Consider the following 24494-nt stretch of genomic DNA (forward strand, 5'->3'; position numbering starts at 1 on the left):
CCATCAGCGCACATGCCTGGGTTTCGGGCTCCATCCCCAGTAGTGGGGCGTGCAGGAGGCAGCTGATCAATGATTCTCTCTCATCTCTCATCATTGATGTTTCTCTCTCTCTCTCCCTCTCCCTTCCTCTCTGAAATCAGTAAAAATATATTTAAAAATAAAGCAAATGCAAAAAGTTTCATAATGAACGTAAAACATAAAAGAGCTCTGGCCACACACCCCGCCCCTCTCCCTGGACTTTTCCATTTCCTTACTCACCCCCAGATTCCTCCCCAGCCATCCAGCTGACTCATCTCTCCCCTCTCCCCCTTCTTCCGTTTGGTCCTCGTCAGCCCTCCCTCCAGGAAGGCCCCTGGGATTTCCAGATCCTCTCCCTCTCTGCGGCAAAGCGGGGCGGCTCTCCTAGGCTCCGCCCACCCACGCCTACTTCATGGCACAAAGTGCCTTCCGGTCCAGGGAGGCAAGGGGAACTTCCTCTTTTACTTCTGCAGGCAGCCCTCACTTCCCCAGTCCATTGTGTCCTTACTTCCAGAGAGTGAGAATCCAGACTGGTGTGGGGGAGGGGGAATCCCATATCCCAAATCTACTTGGTTCCTGACTTTGGGAGAGCAGTTAACTGTGTGACCAGCAAAGGAGACCAACCCTGCCTTAAAAAAAAAAAAAAAAAGGAATTCAAATCTATCCCGTCCTTGAGTTCAGAGAACAGGGGAATCCCTGTACTATATTTTTTTCCATCCAAATGTCAGCCCCAACCCCAGCCCTTAGTGAGTAAAAATAGCTTGAGACTTCATCATGAATCTTTTTATATTTTACTAGAGGCCCGGTGCACGGATTTGTGCACCTGTGGGGTCCCTTGGCCTGGCCTGTGGGGATCGGGCTGAAACCAGCTCTCCGACATCCCCCAAGGGGTCCTGGATTGCGGGAGGGCGGTTCTCGGGTGACGCACCCTGGAATCAGGCTCCCTCCTCTCTGGTTCTGGGTGCATCACCCTAGAACCGCAGCTGCCAAGTCACTGCAGCTCCGCAGCTCCTGCATTGAGCATCTGCCCCCTGGTGGTCAGTGCGCATCATAGCTACCGGTTGGCCGGTCGAATGGTCGGCTGGTCACTTAGGCTTTTATATATATAGATCTTTCTTTTAAAGTATGTTTTTATTTATTTGAGAGAGAGAGAGAGAGGAAGGGGGAGGGAGAGAAATCGAGCCCATAATCCTGGCATGTGCCCTGACCATGTGCCCCAGCTGGGAATTGAATTGGCGACCTCTCGGTGCATGAGCTGATGTTCAATCAACTGAGCCACACTGGCCAGGGCATATTTTGTCTTTTCTTATTGAGACATAACACACAAATCTGAAGTGTGAAACTCATTGATTGTCTATACACGCATCATACCTCCGTGGGGCCACCTAGATTAAGGCATGGAAGATGTCAAAGTCCCCAGAAAGCTCCCCTCTGGGCCTCCAGCCACCATAGAGTCTCACTGTAAACTGGTTTTGCCTGGATTTGAATATTGCTCCCACAAACAGAGTCCAACAGTGTGTACAGCAGCCTTTGTGTCTAGCTTGTTTTTTTTAAATATATTTTATTGATTGATTTTTTTTTACAGAGAGGAAGGGAGAGGGATAGAGAGTTAGAAACATCGATGAGAGAGAAACATGGATCAGCTGCCTCCTGCACACCCCCTACTGGGGATGTGCCCGCAACCAAGGTACATGCCCCTTGACCGGAATCGAACCTGGGACCCTTCAGTCCACAGGCCGACGCTCTATCCACTGAGCCACACCGGTCAGGGCTATGTCTGGCTTGTTTTGCCCACGTTACCGCCGGGTTGTTTGTCCGTGGCTGTATCCCACTGCGCACAGAATTCTCCCATCCTGCTGTTGGAGGGCTTTGGGGTTGTCTCCGGTGCTTGGCCACGATGAATGTTCTACTACCAACGTTTTCGTACAAGTCTTTGGAGGACGTACGTGTTCCTTTCTCTTGGGTAAATCCCCACAGGTGGAACTGCTGGGTCACAGGGCGAGGGACGCTTAGCTTCAAAAGATCCTGCCGAGCGTTTTCCGAAGCGGTCGTACCCATGTCCACTCATCAGCCGTGCGGGAAAGTGCCGCTTGTCCCGGACCCTTGCCAAGGCTTGTCTCACGCCCAAACCTTTTAAATTTACAGCAGCATTTACTGCCTGTCACGTACGCTCAGTATCTGTTCGCTCGGGCTACTGTGGCCGCAATGCCTTGTCTCACCGTGTGGAGGCTGCACCTGCCCCTGGCTCCTTCGGAGGCTGGGAGGGGGCGACGTGTTTCTGGCTTCTCTCCGCGGCCTGCAGGCGCCGGTCCTCCCCCTGTGTCCTCACAACGTCTCCCATCCGTGTGTGTCTCTATGTCCCGACTTCTGCCAGGCCTGTTGGATGAGGGCCCACCCCAATGACCTCATTCCACTCGAGCCACATTTGGAGGCACTGGGGTAGGACTTCAGTATCTGAATGCAGCCCGGCCGGCGTGGCTCAGTGGTCGAGCATCAACCTATGAACCAGGAAGTCACGTTTTGGGTTCGATTCCCGGTCAGGGCACATGCCCAGGTTGGTGTGCAGGAGGCAGCCGATCCATGATTCTCTCTCATAATTTCTATCGCTCTCTCCCTCTCCCTTTCTCTCTGAAATCAATAAACATATATTTATATATATATATATGAATGTTGAAGGACACAATTCAACCTGTATTCATAGGTGAATATTATTATTATTCCCATTTTATAGATGGGGAAACCGAGGCGCAGCACAAGCCCCATAGCTGCTGAGTGGCAGAACTGGGACTTGGTCATCGGCCATCCGACTCTCAGCCCAGCGTCTCAGCCTCTCCAATACGTTGCCTCCCGGGCAGTGAGACCCAGAAGCCTCGTGGATTCACAAGGGGTACCCCTGCGTGTTGCGCTGTCGCCTCTGCAGATTTCTTGCTTCTGCTGCATCCTATTTCTCTCCAGTGTTCCTTTTTACATTTTTTTCCCTAATTTTTAGTTCTATTTTTGTTGTTGTTGTTAATCCTCACCCGAGGATATTTTTTCCCCCATTGATTTTTTAGTATGAAAGGGGTGGAGAGAAGGGGAGAGAGAGGGGGATGAGAGAGACACATCAATTGGTTGCCTCCCGCACTCACCCCCACCCCGCCAGGGATCGAACCTGCAACCCTTCTGCAGGGGCTGATGCTCTAACCACTGGAGCACACCAGCCAGGGCTTTTCGTTCTATTTGTTTTAATATATTTTTATTGATTTCAGAGAGGAAGGAAGAGGGAGAGAGAGATAGAAACATCAATGATGAGAGAGAATCATTGATCGGCTGCCTCCTGCACACCCTCCACTGGGGATCGAGCCCACAACCCAGGCATGTGCCCTTGGCTGGAATCGAACCTGGGACCCTTCAGTCCGAAGGCCGATGCTCTATCCACTGAGCAACACCGGCTAGGGCTTAGTTCTATTTTTTTTTAATATATCTTTATTGATTTCAGAGAGGAAGGGAGAGGGAACGAGAGATAGAGACATCAATGATGAGAGAGAATCATTGATTGGCTGCCTCCTGCACACCCTCCACTGGGATCAAGCCCACAATCCAGGCAGGTGCCCTTGACCGGAATCGAACCTGGGACCCTTCAATCCGCAGGCTGATGCTCTATCCTCTGAGCCAAACCAGCTAGGGCTAGTTCTATTTTTTATCAGAGTTATATGTTCACATAATTTGGAGCGTCAAATACACGTTTTTAAAAAATGACAACCCACCGCCCCCACCTGCCTACCTCCATTCCTCCCACGCCAGAGGAATCTGCCGTCCCCTCATTTATTGTGTCATTTTGTTATTGATGTCCTTGTCTCTAAATACCACGTTTGAATGGCCACCTCCTGGTTTTTTTCAACTTTGGGCATTTTCCGTTCACTTCTCACAACGGAAGACACGTATTCCTGCTCTGGTTTAAATTGCTGCCGCCTCCCACGCCGGGATCCTGGCTGGAGGAACACGCAGTGTTTACATGTTATGACTGCGTCTCCGCTCCCACAGCTGCCACCAGTAGTAAACCAAGATGACTCTCCGCTCCCACACAAGTCTTTGTTTTTCCTGGAGTTAATAACTGTCTCCCCCTCCTTCCCCCCTCTAGTTGCTTGGTGTCTGACTTTTCTTTGTGCTTAACTAATGCAAACCCACATTCTCTGTTAATTACATGAATCTCTCCGCATACTCAGAGCCGCAGGTACTCCATTCAGTTCATCTCCTTGAAGAAGTGTCTCTCCTGACCTTCTGGCCCGCTCCGGTCTGTGCAAGGTCGGCATCCTGACTTGATCCCCTCACCTCTCCGGGGGTTCAGATCCTATCAGCTCCCAAGTCTTACCCTTCCTGAGTTTGGCTCTCTCGTTCTTGATTCTTTTCTTTTCTTTAATATATTTTATTGATTTTTTTTTACAGAGAGGAAGGGAGAGGGATAGAGAGTTAGAAACATCGGTCAGCTGCCTCCTGCACACACCCCACTGGGGATGTGCCCGCAAGCAAGGCACATGCCCTTGACTGGAATCGAACCCGGGACCCTTCAGTCCGCAGGCCAATGCTCTATCCACTGAGCCAAACCGGTCAGGGCTCATTCTTGATTCTTGTATGTGCCCTGACCCGGGATCAAACCCGAAACCTTGGTGTATCAGGATGACGCTCTAACTGAGCTCCCCGGCCAGGGCAAAACATCGGTACTCCCGTGGGCCATCTGGCTGGCTGGATGTAAAATTCTGGGCTGGAGATCACTGTCCTCCAGGGGTTTAAAAGCATCCCTCCTCATTCTTCTGTTGAAAAATCCAAAGTCATTCTGATTCCCAAGGCTCGTCTGTGACCTCTTTTTCTTTTTCCTGTCCTAGGCAGTGTGTCTTCAGTTGTTCTCATGACTGAACCTTCCAATCCTGTCATTTCTTCTAGAAAATTTTCTCTCTTTTTTTTTTCCTATTACGATTTCCCCTCTTCCCCCCAGTTTCCTGTTCTTTCTTTCTGGAACTCTTACTTAATTTCACATTGGGCTTCCTGGGCTGTCCATTTCTTTTATTCCTTCTCTTATGTATCCATCTCTCTAGCTCCCTGCTCCACTTCCCGGGAGACTTTCTTAATGTTATCTTCCACTCTTTTACTCAGCTTTTCATTTCTGCGAGTGTGTTTTTCATTTCTAAGCACTTTTTTGATCTCTGAATTTGGTATAGTAGCTTGCAAATTTTACGGTATTATTTTAGAGTGGCCTATTTTATCGTATCCTGTTAATGGTTTGAAGTTGCAATATCTTGTCTTGTTTCCCTGATGATATGAATGATAATTGTTGGGGGAGAGGGGTTACATTTATCTCCTGTCTGCATAGTGTTTCCTTCAAGTCCCCTGCTGTTTGTTTCTATCTTTCTTATTAGAGGCTTTATTTGATGGCTGGTAACCCTTGGGAGTCTGTTCATATTTGGGAGTGGTGGGTCCAAACCTCACGAAATGATGGGTCTGTGATTACATAAATGGGGTTGTTGACTATGAACTTCACTGTGGGGTGGTCTGACTGGATGATTTTTTGGGGGAAATCCCCAATGTTAGTATCTTTCAGTCTTTCATATACACTGAGTGGCCAGATTATTATGATCTCTGAACGCATAATAATCTGGCCACTCAATGTGTGTGTGTGTGTGTGTGTGTGTGTGTGTGTGTGTGTGTGTATTATTTAGAGGCCCGGTGCATGAATTCGTGCATGGGTGGGGTCTGGCCAGCCTGGGGGAGGGGACATGGGCGGTTGGCCAGCCTGCCTGCTAGTTGAACTGGTAGAGGGGACAATTTGCATATTAGCCTTTTATTATATAGGACATACACTGAGTGGCCAGATTGTTATTCGTTCAGAGATCATAAAAATCTGGCCACTCAGTGTATATACTAGAGGCTGATGCACGAAATTCGTGCAAGAGTGGGCCTTCCTTCCCCCGGCTGCTGGCACCGGCTTCCCTCTGGCACCTGGGACTCGGGCTTCCCTCGCAGCCCTGGCTTCATCCGGAAGGTCGTCCGGAAGGACATCCGGTCTAGTTAGCATATTATGCTTTTATTATTATAGATATGATGTTTTAATATAGAGCGGAACAAAGAAGAAAACAAACAATGAACCATGCCCTGGCCAGGTAGCTCAGTTGGTTACAGCATCATCCTGATACCCCAGGGTTGCAGGTTTGATCCCTGGTCCAGTCACATACAAAATCAACCAATGATTAAGTAGAACAACAAATCGATGTTTCTCTCTCCCTTCCTCTCTCTCAAATCAATTTTTAAAAAGTTAATAATGAGCCCTAGCCGGTTTGGCTCAGTGGATAGAGCGTCAGGCCTGTGGACTGAAGGGTCCCGGGTTTGATTCCAGTCAAGGGCACGTACCTCGGTTGCAGGCTCCTCCCTGGCCATGGGCCCTGGTCGGGGTGAGTGCAGGAGGCAAACAATCGATATGTTTCTCTCACATCGATATTTCTCTCTGTCTTTCCCTCTCTCTTCCACTCTCTCTGAAAATCCATGAAAAATATCCTCTGGTTAAAAAAAAAAAAAAAGAACTACATGTACGGATACAGAAAATGATCTTAATACATCAGTGAGGGAAAACTGGTCACACACACACACAAAAATACATAAAAAATAAAAAGTTAATAATGAGCCTGACAAGATAGCCCCTAATGTTATAAAAGTTAAAAAGCATCCATTCATCCATTCATCCACTAAATCTTCACTAAGTTCTCGCACCGGGCCCCGGCCGAGGCCCTGAGGGAACAGCAGTGAACAGACCCAAGTCCCTGCTCCTCGGGAGCTCCCATTCCGCGTGGCAGACAGACGTGTGTGAGAGCAGCGCTCTCCAGCAGCCTGCCCTGTGACAGTGGAAATGTCCCTGACACGCACAGTCCAGCACAGGGACCACTTCTCCGTCACTCGAAATGTGGTTGGTGCCAAGAAGGAACGGAATTTCTTTTTAATATTTCTATTGATTTCAGAGAGGAAGGGAGAGAGAGATAGAAACATAATGATGAGAGCAAATCACCGATCAGCTGCCTCCTGCACACCCCCAACTGGGGATCAAGCCTGCAACCTGGGCATGTGCCTCTGACCAGAATCGAACCTGGGACCCTTCAGTCCGCAGGGCTGATGCTCCATCCATTGAGCCAAACCAGCCACGGCTGAATTTTTAATATCATTATTTTTATTTTTAGTTTTTAGTTTCTTTGGGTTTTTTTAATCCTCACCCCAGGATATTTTTCTATTGATTTTGAGAAAGAGTGGAAGAGAGAGGGAAAGAGAGAGAAACATCGATGTGCCTAACCGGTTTGGCTCAGTGAATAGAGCGTCGGCCTGCGGACTGAAGGGTCCCAGGTTTGATTCCGGTCAAGGGCATGTACCTTGGTTGTGGGCACATCCCCAGTAGGGGGTGTTCAGGAGGCAGCTGATCGATGTTTCTCTCTCATTGATGTTTCTAATTCTCTATCCCTGTCCCTTCCTCTCTGTAAAAAATCAATAAAATATTAAAAAAAAAAAAAAAAGAAATATCGATGTGACAGAAACACATCGATTGGTTGCCTCCTGCAGGAGTCCTGACCAGGCCCAGGCCAGGGAGGAGCCTGCAACCGAGGTACGTGCCCGTGACCGGAATCGAACCCAGGATCCTTCGGTTCACAGGCTGACGCTCTATCCACTGGCCAAACCGGCCAGGGCGAATTTTAATTTTAGTTAAAATCTGAATTCAAATAGCCACACGTGGCTGGTGGTCACCACCGGGAACAGCACTAGAAAATCCCACCCTTACAGAGAAGTACCGGAACTGGCAGTGTCACATGGCCTTGGCTGGCTCACACACCGGCCGTGGGTTGGCCCTACCGCTGAGGGCAAGCGACCGGTCAGGTGGCTGAAATGCATTTCTTCAAAAGAAATAAAGAAACAGGGACCACTTCTCCGTCATTCGAAATGTGGTTGGTGCGACGAAGGAACTGAATTGTTTTTTTTTTTAATGTTTTTAAAAAATATTAAAATATTAACTCTAATGACTCTGAGAGAAGTGGGCAGTCAGGGGAGGGTTGTGAGCTGACTCAGATGCTAAGATCCCTTTGGACAGGGCAGAATAAACAGGGACGTAATATTTCCAGCCGTTTCTGGAAGCCCACTCACTCACCTGGTTGGGGGGGGGGCCCAAGAAGGAAGCAGGGCCCCCCCCCCTCCCTCAGGAAGCAGCCTTGTTTATTTCTTTGGGATCGGTTACGCCATGTATGCAAACGCACGTCTTCACGCATTCCTCACTAACAGCACACGCTGCTCTCAGCTTGCTTTTTCCACGGAGGAACGACTCTTGGCATCTTTCCCACGTTAATGAAGTCTTACCTCTCGGCTGCAGTGCCTGCCCCACAGAACACCTCCCCCAACCGGCCTGCATGCATTCGCTCCGCCTCTCTCTGTGAAGCACCTGCTGTGTGCCAGGCGTCCTTCCAGACCCGGTGCATACGGCAGGCATCAGCCAGACCAGGTCCGGCCCTCAGGGAATGTACATTCCCCTCGGCCGTGGTCGGCAAACTGCAGCTCGAGAGCCACATGTGGCTCTTTGGCCCCTTGAGTGTGGCTCTTCCACAAAATACCACGGCCTGGGCGAGTCTATTTTGAAGAAGTGGTGTTAGAAGAAATTTAAGTTTAAAAAATTTGGCTCTCAAAAGAAATTTCAATCGTTGTCCTGTTGATATTTGGCTCTGTTGACGAATGAGTTTGCCGACCACTGCCATAGGGTGGGTAAACTTAACCACTGAGCTGGTTTGGCTCAGTGGATAGAGCATCGGCCCTTGGACTGAAAGGCCTGGGGTTCAATTCCAGGTCAAGGGCATGTACCTCATTGCAGGTTCAATTCCCCGGCCCCGGTTGAGGCCTGTGCAGGAGGCAACCAATTGATGTGTCTCTCTCACATTGATGTTTTTCTCTCTCCCCCTCCCTCCACTCTGTCTAAAAATCAATGGCGGCGGGGGAGGGGGGGGGAATCAATGGAAAAAATATCCTTGGGTGAGGATTAACAACAAAACAATCACCAAGACCATTTTATAATTATAAGGGGATAAGTGCTGTGGATAAAAATGGGGAGGGGGGAATGAAGGAGTGGGGGAGACCCTGGGAGGAAGCTATGGGTTGCAGTATTAAGTAGGGTGCTTGGGAAGGTGTCTTTTGAGCAATCACTTGAAGGGAGGGAGGGAGCGAGCCAGGTGGGTCTGGGAGAAGAATGCTCCAGCAGCGGCCACAGCAGGTGCAAAGGGCCTTGAGCAGGAGCTCGCTGCAGCTGCCGGGAACTGTGCAGAGGCCGGCGTGGCTGCCGCAGACGTAGTGCGGCGGTGTGTGTGGGAGATGAGGCCCGAGGAATATGGAGGGATGCGGGGGAGTTCGGTGGCTCCGGGCCTTGTAGTTCACGGTAACTCTAATGACTCTGAGAGAAGCGGGCAGTGAGGGGAGGGCTGTGATGTGAGCTGAGGAGGGGCGGGAGCTGACTCAGATGCTAAGATCCCTTAGGACAGGGCAGAATAAACAGGGATGTAAGGACAGACACGGGGTATTTTATTTTTCCCCAAACCTGTGTTTAAACAAAGGCTGTAGGACACGGCTGAGTTTTACTAGAGGTTTAAGGGCAATGGGGGGGGGGGGGGGGGAGGGAGGGGGGGAAGGGTGGGCAGCATTATATTCCAGAACAACAGAGCAAATGATTGAAAGTGAAGGCTTGCCCTCGCCAGTTTGGCCTGCAGATTGAAGGGTCTTGGGTTCGATTTCCGGCTAAGGGCACATGCCTAGGTTGCGGGCTTGATCCCCAGTAGGGGGCGTGCAGGAGGCATACAATCAATGATTCTCTCTCATCATAGATGTTTCTATCTCTCTCTCCCTCTCCCTTCCTCTCTGAAATCAATTAAAAAAATATATTTTAAAAAAATATATATTTTATTGATTTTTTAAAGAGAGGGATAGAGAGTTAGAAACATCAATGAGAGAGAAACATCGATCAGCTGCCTCCTGCACACCTCCCACTGGGGATGTGCCCGCAACCAAGGTACATGACCTTGACCGGAATCGAACCTGGGACCCTTCAGTCCACAGGCCGACGCTCTATCCACTGAGCCAAACCGGTTAGGGCTATAAAAATATATTTAAAAAGATAAAAGTGAAGGCTCTTAGGTCCCCTCCTCCTGAAAGCCGCTCCAACCTTCCCACCTCTGGAGGCCTTGGTTTGGGGCCTCTCCCCACCATACCCCTCCCTTGTCCCCCCAAGGACCCCAAGATTCTCCTTCCATCGTGTCCTCATCCCCAGAGCCTCCATCCCGCCTCTTCATCCGGATTCTGGAAACTCCCAGGTTTTCCCACTTAAACGGGGATGCGATTCACCTTTCGCCCTCAAGGGCATTTAGCCGAACCAAGAGGAAGTTAGAGAAATGACAGTCTGCCCAGGAGGCAGCAGGGCCCGCGCGGTGCTGGCATTTTTCTTGCCTATATATATATGCATGTTTCCAGATGTCAGCCGGGATCTCCCTGCCCGTGCGGATCTATATAAAGTTCATTCAAACGCCGTTCTCCACGGCTTCCACTCGTTCTCCAGAGCCTTCCTTGCCCCGCCCCCCAAGGCTGATCCATTCGCTGTGGGGAATGCTGTCCCTGTGCCTCCCTGTTTGGGGTGCGTGGACTCATCCTCTCCTTTTCTTTAATTTCTCTGCAGCCAAACCCGTGCACAGGCATTCTGGCGCACGTGCGTGAGTGTGGGGCAGAGAGGCATCTACATCCACAGGCAAACAGCTGCCGCCCAGCGTCCGGCCACAGGCTCTCATCTCTCTCTTGCTCTCCCCCCTCCCCCGCACCTGCACTGTCCAATACTATTTCCATTTAAATTAATTCAAATTAAGTGGAAAGTTCCATTCTTTTGTGGCACTGGCACCTTTCAAGAGGTCAGGAGCCACGGATGGCTGGTGGCTGCCACGCCAGACGGGCCGACGGGATATTTCCATCATCACAGAATGTTCTTTCGGACAAAGCTGGACTAGACAGGACAAGTGCCCCTTCTGGGAGCTAGTCAGGGGTCTGCAGTTAAGATGACCAACATTTCATCCCCTACGTATGTCATTTTAAAAAGTACATTCAGCTCGAGCCGGTTTGGCTCAGGGGAGAAAGAGCGTTGGCCCGAGGACTGAAGGGTCCCGGGTTCGATTCTGGTCAAGGGCATGTACCTTGGTTGCAGGCTCAATCCCCAGTGGGGAGTGTGCAGAAGGCAGCTGATGGATGTTTCTAACTCTCTATTCCTCTCCCTTCCTCTCCGTAAAAATCAATATAATAGATATATTTTTTAAAAGTACACACAGAGCCGAAACCGGTTTGGCTCAGTGGATAGAGCGTTGGCCTGCGGACTCAAAGGTCCCGGGTTCGATTCCGGTCAAGGGCATGTACCTTGGTTGCGGGCACATCCCCAGTAGGAGGTGTGCAAGAGGCAGCTGATCGGTGTTTCTCTCTCATCGATGTTTCTAACTCTCTATCCCTCTCTCTTCCTCTCTGTAAAAAATCAATAAAATATATATAAAAAAAAATAAAAAAAAAATAAAAGTACACACAGAGTTATACACTATATGGGATTCTGGGAGTGGTTTGTGTTGGTAATTTTTTTTGTTTCACAGTAATACTCCCTGGACATCTTCAGATGTCAGATCACAGGCATTTACCTTGTTTCATAGAATAGTTACACAGTGCTCCGTGGTGTGGATTTGCTCACTCATTCCTTTATTCTGCAAAAATTCACAACCACTTGGTGTGTACAGAAACGGTGCTCGGTCACGGCCTGGAACGGGGCGCTCAAGTCCCCGGGAGAAGCTGAGGTGAATGCAAACATCACAGAAATCAGTGCGCAGCGGTCGCAGGGGCAAGGAAGGGCACGTGGCAAGTCCCAGCATGCATCGCTCTGTGAGAGCTGATTCCACGTCCCTGACCCTCTTCCCAGCAAGTGTTAGACATCGGGCCTCGGGAAGAATGCAAGCAAATTAAGAGGGTTTGTCTGGGCCTGCATTTCCTGGTCTGGACAATGGAGATACTAGTTTCTACCTTCTGGTAACGTTATGAGGATTACATGAGTTATTTTTTTTTAATATATTTTATTGATTTTTTACAGAGAGGAAGGGAGAGGCATAGTTAGAAACATCGATGAGAGAGAAACATCGATCAGCTGCCTCCTGCACACCCCCCACTTGGGATGTGCCCGCAACCAAGGCACATGCCCTTGACCGGAATCGAACCTGGGACCCTTCAGTCTGCAGGCGGAGCTCTATCCACTGAGCCAAACCGGTCAGGGCTACATGAATTATTTAAGTAGATGGACAGTGCCTGGCACAATATTAGGGATCAGTAGCATCATATTATTATTTACGGACAGTCCTCGGGTTCCGTCGGAACTGGAGGACCGTTGTTTCGTGGTTACCTCGCCATCTCCCATTTATTTATATAAAAAAAAAAAGTTCCGTCATTTCGACGCACGTACATATGTGCTTTATGTTTTTTATTATTTGTTTACCACAAGTAAAGGTCAGGGATTGTTACCTTTCTTTTACATTTTTTTTTACTGTTTCACTTCATTACTGCTGAATGTGCTCCATGTGAGTGACGTAGGTGCTTATGTAGGTGGGTTCCGACGTACCTGCAGGAACGGATCTCCGACGTAACCCGAGGACCTCCTATATACGATTCCCTGTTTGAGCCTCAGCCCCCTTTAACACGGAGGAGTATATAGGACTCCTGTGGAGGACTCTGGTGAGGATCAAACCAGTAATTACTTCTTTTTAAAAAAATATATTTTATTGATTTTTTACAGAGAGGAAGGGAGAGGGATAGAGTTAGAAACATCGATGAGAGAGAAACATCCATCAGCTGCCTCCTGCACACCCCCTACTGGGGATGTGCCCACAACCAAGGTACATGCCCTTGACTGGAATCAAACCTGGGACCCTTTAGTCCACAGGCGGAAGCTCTATCCACTGAGCCAAACGGGTTAGGACTAGTAATTACTTCTTAACAGTCACAGCTAACATGTCTCCAGCACTCCCTCTGCACCAAGCACTATCCAAGCTTTGCAGCCACCCCTAGGGAAGTGTGGCTGTTATCCCCATTGTACAGATATTGAAACTGAGGCACGAAGAGGTGCAGCTTGCTCCAGGAGAGTTATCAGTGCCTGGAGCAGTCGGAGGTGAGGGGTCGCAGGGGTTCGGGGCTGGGCCGTGAGGGCGTGGGGTGGACTGACCCTGCCCTTTATGCCCCCCTGCCCCCCAGGAAGCTGGACGCCTTCATCTATGACGCGGCTGTACTCAACTACATGGCCCGCAAGGATGAGGGCTGCAAGCTCGTCACCATCGGCTCCGGCAAGGTCTTTGCCACCACGGGCTACGGCATCGCCCTGCACAAGGGCTCCCGCTGGAAGCGGCCCATCGACCTGGCGCTCCTGCAGTTCCTGGGGGACGGTGCGGCCGCAGAGGGGGGCCTGGGGGAGCACGCGGGTGTGTGGGGGGGGGAGCCCTGGGTCCCGAGGAAGAAGGGGATGAGGCCCAGGGCACCAGGGTGGAGGGCGGAGGCTGCTGGAGGCCTAGACTCCTATATCAGAGGCGGGTCCTCAAGGGATCGCTACAAAGGTGACCTCTGACTGCACCCCGTCCCCCGCCCTCCGCCCCCCCAGATGAGATCGAGATGCTTGAGCGGCTGTGGCTCTCCGGGATCTGCCACAATGACAAGATCGAGGTGATGAGCAGCAAGCTGGACATCGACAACATGGCGGGCGTCTTCTACATGCTCCTGGTGGCCATGGGCCTGTCCCTGCTGGTCTTCGCCTGGGAGCACCTGGTGTACTGGCGTCTGCGGCACTGCCTGGGGCCCACCCACCGCATGGACTTCCTGCTGGCCTTCTCCAGGGTACAGAGGGGCGGGGGGGGGGGGGGAGGCAAGAGGACCGACAGGTGGAAACCCACAGGGATGCCCCGGAGTGGGAGGGACCCGGGCGGGGGTGCAGGAGAGGAGGGAGGGGTGGAGGGAGGGGTCCCCGGCCTACGGCGCTGACCCCGCCTCCCCCGCGGCCCCTAGGGCATGTACAGCTGCTGCAGCGCCGAAGCCGCCCCGCCGCCGGCCAAGCCTCCGCCTCCGCCGCAGCCGCTGCCCAGCCCGGCGTACCCGGCCCCGCGCCCCGCGCCCGGCCCCGCGCCCTTCCTCCCCCGGGAGCGCGCTGCGGTGGACCGCTGGCGCCGCGCCAAAGCCGCGGGGCCGCCGGGAGGCGCGGGCCTGGCCGACGGCTTCCACCGCTATTACGGCCCCATCGAGCCGCAGGGCCTGGGCGTGAGCGAGGCGCGCGCGGCGCCCCGGGGTGCGGGAGGCCGCCCGCTGTCCCCGCCGGCCGCGCAGCCCCCGCAGAAGCCGCCGCCCTCCTACTTCGCCATCGTGCGGGACAAGGAGCCAGCCGAGCCCTCCGCCGGCGCCTACCCCGGCTTCCCGTCGCCGCCCGCGCCCCCCGCCGCCGCGGCCGCCGCCGTCGGGCCGCCGCTGTGCCGCCTGGCCTACGAGGACGAGAGCCCGCCGGCGCCCGCGCGCTGGCCGCGCTCCGACCCCGAGAGCCAGCCGCTGCTGGGGCCCGGCGTGGGCGGCGCGGGGGGCGCGGGCGGGGCGGGCGGCGGGGCTCAGGCTGCGCCCCCCCCGCGCCGCGCCGCGCCGCCCCCGTGCCCGTACCTCGACCTCGAGCCGTCGCCGTCGGACTCGGAGGACTCGGAGAGCCTGGGCGGCGCGTCGCTGGGCGGCCTGGAGCCCTGGTGGTACGCCGACTTCCCCTACCCGTACGCCGAGCGCCTCGGGCCGCCGCCCGGCCGCTACTGGTCGGTCGACAAGCTCGGGGGCTGGCGCGCCGGCAGCTGGGACTACCTGCCCCCGCGCGGCGGCCCGGCCGCCTGGCACTGCCGCCACTGCGCCAGCCTGGAGCTGCTGCCGCCGCGCCACCACAGCTGCTCACACGACGGCCTGGACGGCGGCTGGTGGGCGCCGCCGCCCCCACCTTGGGCCGCGGGACCCCCGCCGCGGCGCCGGGCCCGCTGCGGGTGCCCGCGGGCGCACACGCACCGCCCGCGGGCCTCGCACCGCGTGCCTGCTCCCCCCGCCCCGCACCACCACCGGCACCGGCGCGCCGCGGGGGGCTGGGACCTCCCGCCGCCCGCGCCCACCTCTCGCTCGCTCGAGGACCTCAGCTCGTGTCCCCGCGTCGCCCCCGCGCGCCGGCTCACCGGGCCCTCCCGCCACGCGCGCCGGTGCATGCACGCGGCGCACTGGGGGCCGCCGCTGCCCGCCGCGTCCCACCGGAGACACCGGGGCGGGGACCTGGGGACCCGCCGGGGCTCGGCGCACTTCTCCAGCCTCGAGTCAGAGGTATGACGCGGCCCCGGGGGCCCGACCGCCCCCTCGGTCAGCGCAGGCCACGGCCCGAGGGGGCACGCGCAGTGGACAGGACCCGCGTGGGATGGGCAAGAAAAAGGTGGAACTGGCCGGACCCCGCCTGGAGCAGCGTCCTGTGCCCCTTCATTTTCGGGGCACCGTGAACCGGAGGGGATTTGGTCCCCGGAATCTCACCCGCTTGAGAGCGAGGGGGCGGAGGTCTCGGAGCCCACTGGACATTTTTTAAAACCCGATAAGGGCTTTTTAACGTCACCAGATGGGGCGGGAGGTGGGGGGTCGCGCCACGCCCGCGCCCCACCCCCACGCCCGGGGCCGTGGCCCCCACATCACTGTGCAGCTCCCCGGCCCCAGCCACGCCTCCGGGGGAGCCCGTTTTTAACCTTTCATCCATTGGGACTCAAAACTGTGAGACGCGTTCGCCAAACTGTGACCCTAGACCTTGGCCCCGCCATACAGAAACCCCTGACCCCAGACTGTGACATCCGACCCCTACAAATGGTCATCCGACCCCAGACTGTGACCTCTGACCCTAAACTGTGACCCGAACCCCAGACTGTGCCCCGACCTGACTGTGACCCTTGACGTCAAACCGGGACACCCCCTCCTCCTTTCCCACCCCGGGTCACATTTCCCTATTTTGACATAGGACACACCCCCAACGGAAGCCCCGCCTCCCCCGCCCCAGCGTTGATCCCAACCTGCAGGGGCCAAAACCTCCCATCCTGTCGCACCTCACTACCTACCCCAGGTGCCACCAAACACACCCTCTCCAAGTCTCACCCTTATTTGTGACCCCTCAGTGATGACCCAGCAGACCCCCAAAGCCTCCTCTCCCCAGATCTCCAGCCGGGCCTGGAGCTGGGTTGTGGAGGAGAGGGTCTGGGAGTCCACACTCACCACCAACGTTCCTTCCCTCTCCTGTTCCACATTGCAGTGTTTGGAATAAACCATGTTTTTATGCCTCCTCAGGCCAAGTGTGAGCTCCGTGTCTGTCTCGTAGTCCCCCCACCCCCAGCACCAGCACCCTCAAACCTGTGAAGGAAACAAACTGAGAGAAGTCCCACAGAAATAAGAGGCAGAAAGAGAATTAGAGCGAGAGCAGAGACCCTGAAGGGAGGTGGAAGACAAAGACCCAGAAAGGGGAGGTGAAAAAAGACCCTGAGAAGGGGCAGGGGTGGACAGAGACCTAGAGATATGGCGGACAGAGAACTCAGGAAAGATCCAGCATCAAACCATTTTAGGACCAAGTCTAGGGTCCCATTCCTATGGCTACGGGCAACGAGGCTTGCAAGATTCTTAATATCCTGTTCATGCAAGCGAGGAAGAGTGTCTAATACATTCCAGCCAGTCCACGTATCTTGAAGACCGTTAATCTCACCAAGGAGAATCTATTTCTAACATTTCATTATGCCAATTAGCCAAACCTCTGCTGCTGATGGGCGATAAAGAGAAGCACTTGTAATCGCTGCCTCCAGAGGGTGGACTTTCTGATTAAGGGCTCGCCGACCATAGCTGCAATGTGAAGTCCTGGTTAGGCACTTGACTGCCCCGAGAGGGTAGATTCCACTGACTAACTCACGCGTAATATCATCCTGCTTACATTAAGCATTTTGAAATAAATTAAAGCCATCATCACAAGGAGGGGAGAAGAAACCGCTTTTATGGGTCTTCAGAGAACAGAAACCCACGGTCCCTGTCAGCAAGAGCTCTTATTTGCATACATGAATAATCATCTGAGCGGAAAGAAAGCTCTGGGAGTCAAAGGTGGAGGCTCAGAACTCAGAGTCTAGTAGAGGCGGAACACACGCCTCCCAGAGAACTACAACTCCCAGGAGGCCTTGCCACGGCTCCGCGGAAGAGCGCCTCAAAGTTAAGCGGCTCTGGTGGTCTCCCCGTAACCACCACAGGCCTCCATGGCTAAACCAGGACGCCATTACCTTGCTCTCCTTCTCCCTCTCCCCAGCGCCCTCTCTAAATGGTGAGCTGGAGAGTTTCCAAGGTAACGGCGCCGCCTGGTGGATCTCCGAAGGGGGTGGGGGCGGGGGAAAGCGCAACCCGGAAGTGACGCTATCACCTCGCGCCGACAGCTAGAGGCTGCGAGGATGGCGGCGCGCAAGGGTCGGCGGCGCACGTGTGAAACCGAGGAGCCCATGGAGGCCGAGTCCCGCGACGCTGGGTCCGAGGGCCCGGCCCAGGTCTATCTGCCCGGCCGGGGACCGCCGCTGCGCGAAGGAGAGGAGCTGGTCATGGACGAGGAGGCCTACGTGCTGTACCACCGAGCGCAGACCGGTAGGTGGGCACCCAGACTCCTGGCCCCTGGGGAAGGAGGGAGCTGGAATCCTGGGTCCTGAGGGGCCCAGGTCCTGGGCCTTTAACTTGAGAGGCGCTCTGAAAGGGAAGACTGGGGTCTGAGGGGGGTGGCGTCACACTGGAGGGCGCTGAGATCCCGCTGTCCCATCATGACTTTCCAGCCTCTCCTTCCCTCTCCAGGCGCCCCCTGTCTCAGCTTTGACATAGTCCGGGATCACCTCGGGGACAATCGCACCGAGCTTCCTCTGACACTCTACCTGTGTGCCGGGACCCAGGCGGAGAGCGCCCAAAGCAACAGGTGAGTGAGACCCGAGGCTTTCCTAGGAGTCCAAGTCCCCAGCCTCTTCCTGCCTCAAAGTCCAGGAGTCAGCCTCCAGCTCCCCTTCCCCAGGACCCAGGAGGTAGGTAGGGCTTCCAGCTTCTGCCTCCCTCCGACCCAGAAGTTGGGGTTTCCGTCTTTCCTCCTCCCTAAGGATCCTGACACCCAGCACCTTAGTCACATCCCACTTTCCCCCAGATTAATGATGCTTCGGATGCACAATCTGCACGGGACCAAGCCCCCACCATCAGAGGGCAGCGATGAGGAGGAGGAGGAGGAAGATGAAGAGGATGAAGAAGATCGGAAGCCTCAGCTGGAGCTGGCCATGGTGCCCCACTATGGAGGCATCAACCGAGTTCGGGTAAGTACAGTCTAAGCAGTCTGCTCTACATCTCTGGGGCACACCCCTACTCTCACGTCTATACCTGCACCTCCTCACGCCCTTCAGCTTTGGGGGAAGCATCAGGCACATGATTTTATATGTCAGTTTACATATGTCTTAGCTATTCTGAGTTGTACTGGGTGCTGTGAGGCGTTTATTTTTTTTATGTTCTGTGAAATGGTGAGAGTTGCAAAACTTGACTGGTGGTAAGGATCAAATAGAATAACATACAATTCTTTCTGTAACTGAAATGCCGTTATCTCAGGTGCTTGGAAACAGCACCTGGTTGTAATGTGAGTGTCTCTGTTTCCTGTTATTTTTCAGGAACTGCTCTGAGCTGTGAGGTTACTCTTGTGGTTTAGGGTTATAGCATCTTCTGATCAGATTGATGTGTGAGTTAAATGCGGTGGTTCTGGCTGTGCATTTCCATTAAAGTGTTAACGTGTTTTAGGTACTGTTTTGGACTCTAGGGATTTACCAGGGAGCTGCTTGGAGCTTACATGCTGCTGGAGAAGGGGACAAGAACAAAATAAGTAGATGTGTACTGTGTCAAGGTGCTAAGTGTAGTAGAGGGAAAATCAAGTCAGGTAAGGGTTTAGGGTGTTCCTGTGTGGGTTGCTATTTTATTTTATTTTTATTTTTTAAAATACATTTTATTGATGTTTTACAGAGAGGAAGGAAGAGGGATAGCTAGTTAGAAACATCGATGACCGATTCAGCTGCCTCCTGCACACCCACTACTGGGGATGTGCCCGCAACCAAGGTACATGCCCTTGGCTGGAATTGAACCTGGAACCCTTCAGTCCACAGGCCGACGCTCTATCCACTGAGCCAAACTGGCTAGGGCATGGGTTGCTATTTTAAATAGCGTGGCCTGGGAAGTGCTCACTGATAAGGAGCCATTTATACAGAGACCCATAGGAAGTGAGGGCATGAGCCAAGGGTGTGTGGGAAAAGGTTTGCAGGCAAGGAAAACAGGTGCACAGGCCTGCGGTGAACTTGGCATGTTTGAGGAGTTTTTGAGAGAAGCTGGGGGTGGGGGGTGGGAACCAGTGTGTTTAGAGCAGAATGAGCAAGGGGTACAGCGACAAGATCTCGGGGGTGGGCCCAGACGAGACAGATAGGTTAGGGCCTTGTGGCCCATTGTAAGGACTTGGCTTTTACTCGGGAAGACATTGGAAGCCGTGGGAGAGTTTGGAGCACAGGAAAGGTGGGATCTGACTTGTGTTTTCATTCCTCTACCTGCTGTGTTGAGAAGAGGCTGCAGGAAGGCAAGGGCAGCGGACAGTCCTGTAGGGGCTGTAGTTTAGGAGAGGGATGGCATCAGTAGCAACGTTAGAGACAACAATAGAGGTAGGTGGTGGGAAGGGATAAAAGTGGTGCTTTTTTTTTTTTTCCCAATTCTCACCTGAGGATAGTTTTCCATTGATTTTTAAAAATATATATTTTATTGATTTTTTTTTTACAGAGAGGGAGGGAGAGGGATAGAGAGTTAGAAATATCGATGAGAGAGAAACATCGATCAGCTGCCTCCTGCACAACCCCTACTGGGGATGTGCTCGCAACCAAGGTACATGCCCTTGACCGGAATCAAACCCGGGACCCTTCAGTCCGCAGACCGACACTCTATCCACTGAGCCAAACCGGTCAGGGCTCCATCGATTTTTTTAGGGAGAGTGGAAGAGAGAGGGAAAGTGAGAGAAACACATCCATTGGTTGCCTCCTGCATGAGCCCTGACCAGGGCCCGGGCTGGGGAGGAGCCTGCAGCCAAGGTACGTGCCCTTGACCAGAATCAAACCCAGGACCCTTTGGTCCGCCGGCTGATGCTCTATCCACTGAGCCAAACTGGCTAGGGCAAAGTGGTGCATTTTTAGTGGGATCAGCATAGGTGTCGGGTTGAGGAAGAGACAAGTCAAAAAATAGGTCCTGCCATTTGGGGAGGAGTAGGTTGCAGTTGGCGATTAGGAGCTTGGCTTTGATGGCGTGAGGTTTGAATGGTCAGTGTGACATGAGTCTGGAGTTCAAGAAGGAGGTCGGGGCTAGGCGCTGCTGGAAAGCCTGAGGCTGAACGGGATCTCCTTGTGAGCAAATGGACTGAGGCCTGAGGCCTGTGACTCTCCGACATTGAGAGGGTAGCAGAGACCCGGAGTCTGATGAGGGCTGGTGGGAATTCCAGCCTTGATTCCCAGGAGTCTTGAAGGAGTTTTGTTCTCCCACCACCAGCTCTACTGCAGGGTGGGGAGTTGTCCCAGGTACTAAGCTGGGCTTGCAGACTGTGGTCCTTTCCTGCAAAGGATTCTGGGGGTTGTTGTCCCAACCCTGGGGGTCGGGGGTCTGAGGAACTGCAGTCCTAGTTCTCAGGGGTGCTAGCAGCTGTGGTCACCAACCTGAGCCTCCTGCCCCTCCCAGCTCACCTCCCCTTCCTTCTCCCCCCACAGGTGTCTTGGCTGGGCGAGGAGCCGGTGGCTGGGGTGTGGTCAGAGAAGGGCCAGGTGGAGGTGTTTGCGCTGCGGCGGCTTCTGCAGGTGGTCGATGACCCCCAGGCCCTGGCCGCCTTCCTCCGCGATGAGCAGGCGCGCACGAAGCCCATCTTCGCCTTCGCCGGCCATATGGGCGAGGGCTTTGCCCTGGACTGGTCCCCCCGTGTGCCCGGTGAGTCCCTGGGGTATGCACTTGGCCCTGGGCTGCAAGAGGGAGCAGGGTCTGCAGCAGGGGTGGGTGCTGACTCCAGGGAGGGGACTGCGCTGGGCCAGCTGGGACCAGGTAGTTTCCCGACTCCCCAGGGCGCCTGCTGACGGGTGACTGTCAGAAGAACATCCACCTCTGGACGCCCACGGACGGCGGCTCCTGGCATGTAGACCAGCGGCCCTTCGTGGGCCACACACGCTCCGTGGAGGACTTGCAGTGGTCCCCGACCGAGGACACGGTGAGGCAGGGCCGGGGTCTGGATTCCTGGGTCTTTTTTTTTTACTATGTATTTTTATTGATTTCAGAGAGGAAGGGAGAAGGAGAGAGAGGGAGAATCATTGATCGGCTGCCTCCTACACACCCCCTCCTGGGACCAAGCCGGCAACCCAGGCATGTGTCCTGCCTGGAAATCGAACCAGTGACCTCTTGGTTCCTGGGTCAGCAGTCAACCAACTGAGCCACACCGGCTGGGCTGGATTCCTGGGTCTTAAAGGAGGAGGGGCTGGGGCAGGTCCTAGTGAGGGGCCCACTGCTAGTACCTGGTCTCGGGCGGGGTGCAGGGAGCCCGGTCGCTCAGACTCCTCTTCCAGGTATTCGGCTCCTGCTCGGCTGACGCCTCCATTCGCATCTGGGACATCCGGGCCGCCCCCAGCAAGGCCTGCATGCTCACCGCCGCCGCCGCCCACGATGGGGACGTCAACGTCATCAACTGGAGCCGCCGGGAGCCCTTCCTGCTCAGCGGCGGGGATGACGGGGCCCTCAAGGTGTGGGACCTGCGGCAGTTCAAGGTGTGTTCGCAGCGAGGCACCCGAGAAGCCCCTGCTCCCAGCGGCCACTGGGGTTTGCGGGTTTGCCCTCGGAAGGGGTCTTAGACGCCAGAGCCGGGAGCGCCCTCTCCCTGGGCCCAGCCCTTCGGCTACAGACGCGGAAGGGGCTCAGCAGGAGGATGGCTTGTGGCTGACGTGGAGCGCGTTCTACCGGCCGGAGAGCTGACAGGAGACAGAAGCGGCAGGGACTTCCGGAGCCCAGCTCCCCCAGTGCAGGCGAGGTGCAGGCTTAGAGAGGCCAGGAGCAGGGGAGACGTGGTCCAGCGACGTGCTGCTTGTCGCGCTGAGGGCTTCTGGGCAGGAAGATTGCTGTGTCCAGGATCCGCCTGAGCAGAGCGCTCATTTCCCAGGGCTCTGCGCCTCCGGGACCCCCATGTCCTAATCTTTCTCCCTGCCGGTGTCATGGGTTCTCTACAATCACCCCTGGGAAGTTTCTAGAACAGGTTTCCAGCCCCAAGGCAGGTGCATGGCCAGGTCACATGGCCGAGTTGATTGGAACTCTGGAGACCTTTCTCCAAATTAGCCCCTTTGTGTGGGAAAAGCAGCTTCTTGGTGCTTTGCATCTGCTGCTCCTGGAGTCTGGGAGCCCTGCTTCCGCCCCTTTAAGGCCTTAGGACCAGTGGGCAGGACACCCCCTTCCAGGACGGGCTTCTGTGCAGGTGAAACCAGGGTTCCCAGCAGCCCCTGGGACATGAGGCCATTGTTACAGCTGTACCTCCCCCTCTGTCCCTTTCAGGGAATCTGGGCTTGTGGGGGCTCAAGGGTGGAGCCCTGGTTGAACCCCGAGGCTGGAGAGGGTTGGGGCTCTGCCTGGCGTACCCCAGGACTCAGGCTGAGGTGCTCAAAGCCCCTGACTCCTGTTTTCCCACAGTCTGGCTCCCCGGTGGCCACTTTCAAGCAGCACGTGGCCCCTGTGACCTCTGTCGAGTGGCACCCCCAGGACAGCGGGGTCTTCGCAGCCTCGGGTGCAGACAACCAGATCACACAGTGGGACCTGGCGGTGGAGCGGGACGCCGAGGCGGGCGACGCGGAGACCGACCCCGGGCTGGCGGACCTCCCCCAGCAGCTGCTGTTTGTGCACCAGGGCGAGACCGACCTGAAGGAGCTGCACTGGCACCCGCAGTGCCCCGGGGTCCTGGTCAGCACCGCCCTGTCCGGCTTCACCGTCTTCCGCACCATCAGCGTCTGAGCGCCGCCTGGCCGCGTTGGCCTGGCCGTGCTGGCCTGGCCGTGCACTTGGGAACGGACGTTGAGGTTGGTTTCCTGGAAGGGACTCATCCAGATCTGCGGACCCGTCCTCCAGAGAGGGACTCTGCTCGGCCCACTGGCCACCGTGATGGGTTCTGCTGGACTTACTGTTCTTCAGAGGGACTTGGTTTGGCCTGATGAGCCCTCCAGCCAAAGGTCTTGGTTTGATCCACGGCGCTCTACAGCAGCGGTCGCCCACCTTTCAGACCTCGCGGACCACCGGTTGGCGACCACTGGGTGTGACTCCAGCGGCCCCACCCACCCACAGACTTGGTTCAGCCCCGTGACTCCCCCACCCTTCAGGGGACTCTGTTGGCCCATTTCGAAGGGGGGCCTGGTGTGGCCCCAATTACTAGGGATATTTCGTCAGCTGAGGCACTTGGCTTGACCCTTTGACCTCAGGGAACTCAAGTGCTTTGCAATGACTGGACCAAGTTTGGGGGGGGGGGTTCGCCTCTTCCCTTCCCCCCGCACCCCCCCCCCACGGAGAATTAGGCTTTGCCCCTTTCTTCCTGCCAGCTGGGTTTGGCCAGGACTCCCCAATGGGGGCTGCATGGGCTTTCTCCCCTCCGTGCTGAAGGCAGGCGTGTGGAGGGAGGAAAGTCGGGGGGGGGGGGGGTCCTAAGAGCCAATAAAGGACGGGAATAGGCCTGATGTGTGAGACTTGTCCCCCTGGCCGCTTCCCTGATAAAACGGGAGGAGCAGGAATCTGGCACCTGCTCCAGCCTTCAACCCCATTAGGTGCAACCCCTTCTGCCTTCCCTACATCTTATTCCATCCGCGCTCACTCCGCGTCTCCGGAGGGTATCTCACCTGTGACCCCCAGCTTTTTAAGGCTTTGTCGCAGGGAGAACCAGGGCGCCCCGCCATTTCTCCTTCAGTCACTGTCTCCTTTATCATCATCTCGCCCCTTTTGTTCCCCCATCCATGTCCCCATCTTTCTCCGCTGCGTTTGTGTCCCCGTCTTCCCATGGCTCCTGGCCCCCATGCGCTGTCCCTGCCCCCTCCTGTGTCTCTGCCACCTCTCCAGCTTGCCTGGGCTGCAGCCCAGCCGCCTGCCTGGCTGTCCTCCCTGCCTCCCCCTCTGCGGCTCTGAGCTGGCCCCACCCCCTACCCCCCCTCGGCCAGGCCTCTGATCCGCCTGTGGACACAGAGGTTGGGCACCCGGCACAAGGCCCCTGGGGCTAAGGACAGACCGCAGCCATCAGCACCCACAGAGGAGCCCCCCGCGGAGGGCATGAGGGTGGGCCGCCCCAC

At 55.2% G+C, this 24494-nt stretch overlaps 2 protein-coding genes across 2 annotated transcripts in view; both read left to right on the forward strand.

Moving 5' to 3' along the window:
* The window catches only part of GRIN2D (glutamate ionotropic receptor NMDA type subunit 2D), a 36993-nt gene extending 21471 nt beyond the window's left edge, over positions 1-15522 (forward strand). The window contains exons 10-12 of the mRNA XM_054710683.1: positions 13312-13499; positions 13712-13944; positions 14113-15522. Coding sequence (XP_054566658.1) covers positions 13312-13499; positions 13712-13944; positions 14113-15441 — 1750 coding nt within the window. The 3' untranslated portion in view covers positions 15442-15522. The remainder of the gene's footprint in view (positions 1-13311; positions 13500-13711; positions 13945-14112) is intronic.
* Positions 15523-17552: 2030 nt separating this feature from the next.
* Positions 17553-23203, forward strand: GRWD1 (glutamate rich WD repeat containing 1). The gene is made up of 7 exons (XM_008154408.3): positions 17553-17751; positions 17953-18070; positions 18290-18452; positions 20913-21126; positions 21258-21400; positions 21753-21950; positions 22861-23203. Exons 1-7 carry the CDS (start codon positions 17565-17567, stop codon positions 23176-23178), a joined length of 1341 nt encoding a protein of 446 aa, XP_008152630.2. The 5' UTR covers positions 17553-17564; the 3' UTR covers positions 23179-23203.
* Positions 23204-24494: the final 1291 nt, after the last annotated feature.

This window comes from Eptesicus fuscus, chromosome 21 (assembly GCF_027574615.1).
Source record: "Eptesicus fuscus isolate TK198812 chromosome 21, DD_ASM_mEF_20220401, whole genome shotgun sequence".
Taxonomy (NCBI): domain Eukaryota; kingdom Metazoa; phylum Chordata; class Mammalia; order Chiroptera; family Vespertilionidae; genus Eptesicus; species Eptesicus fuscus.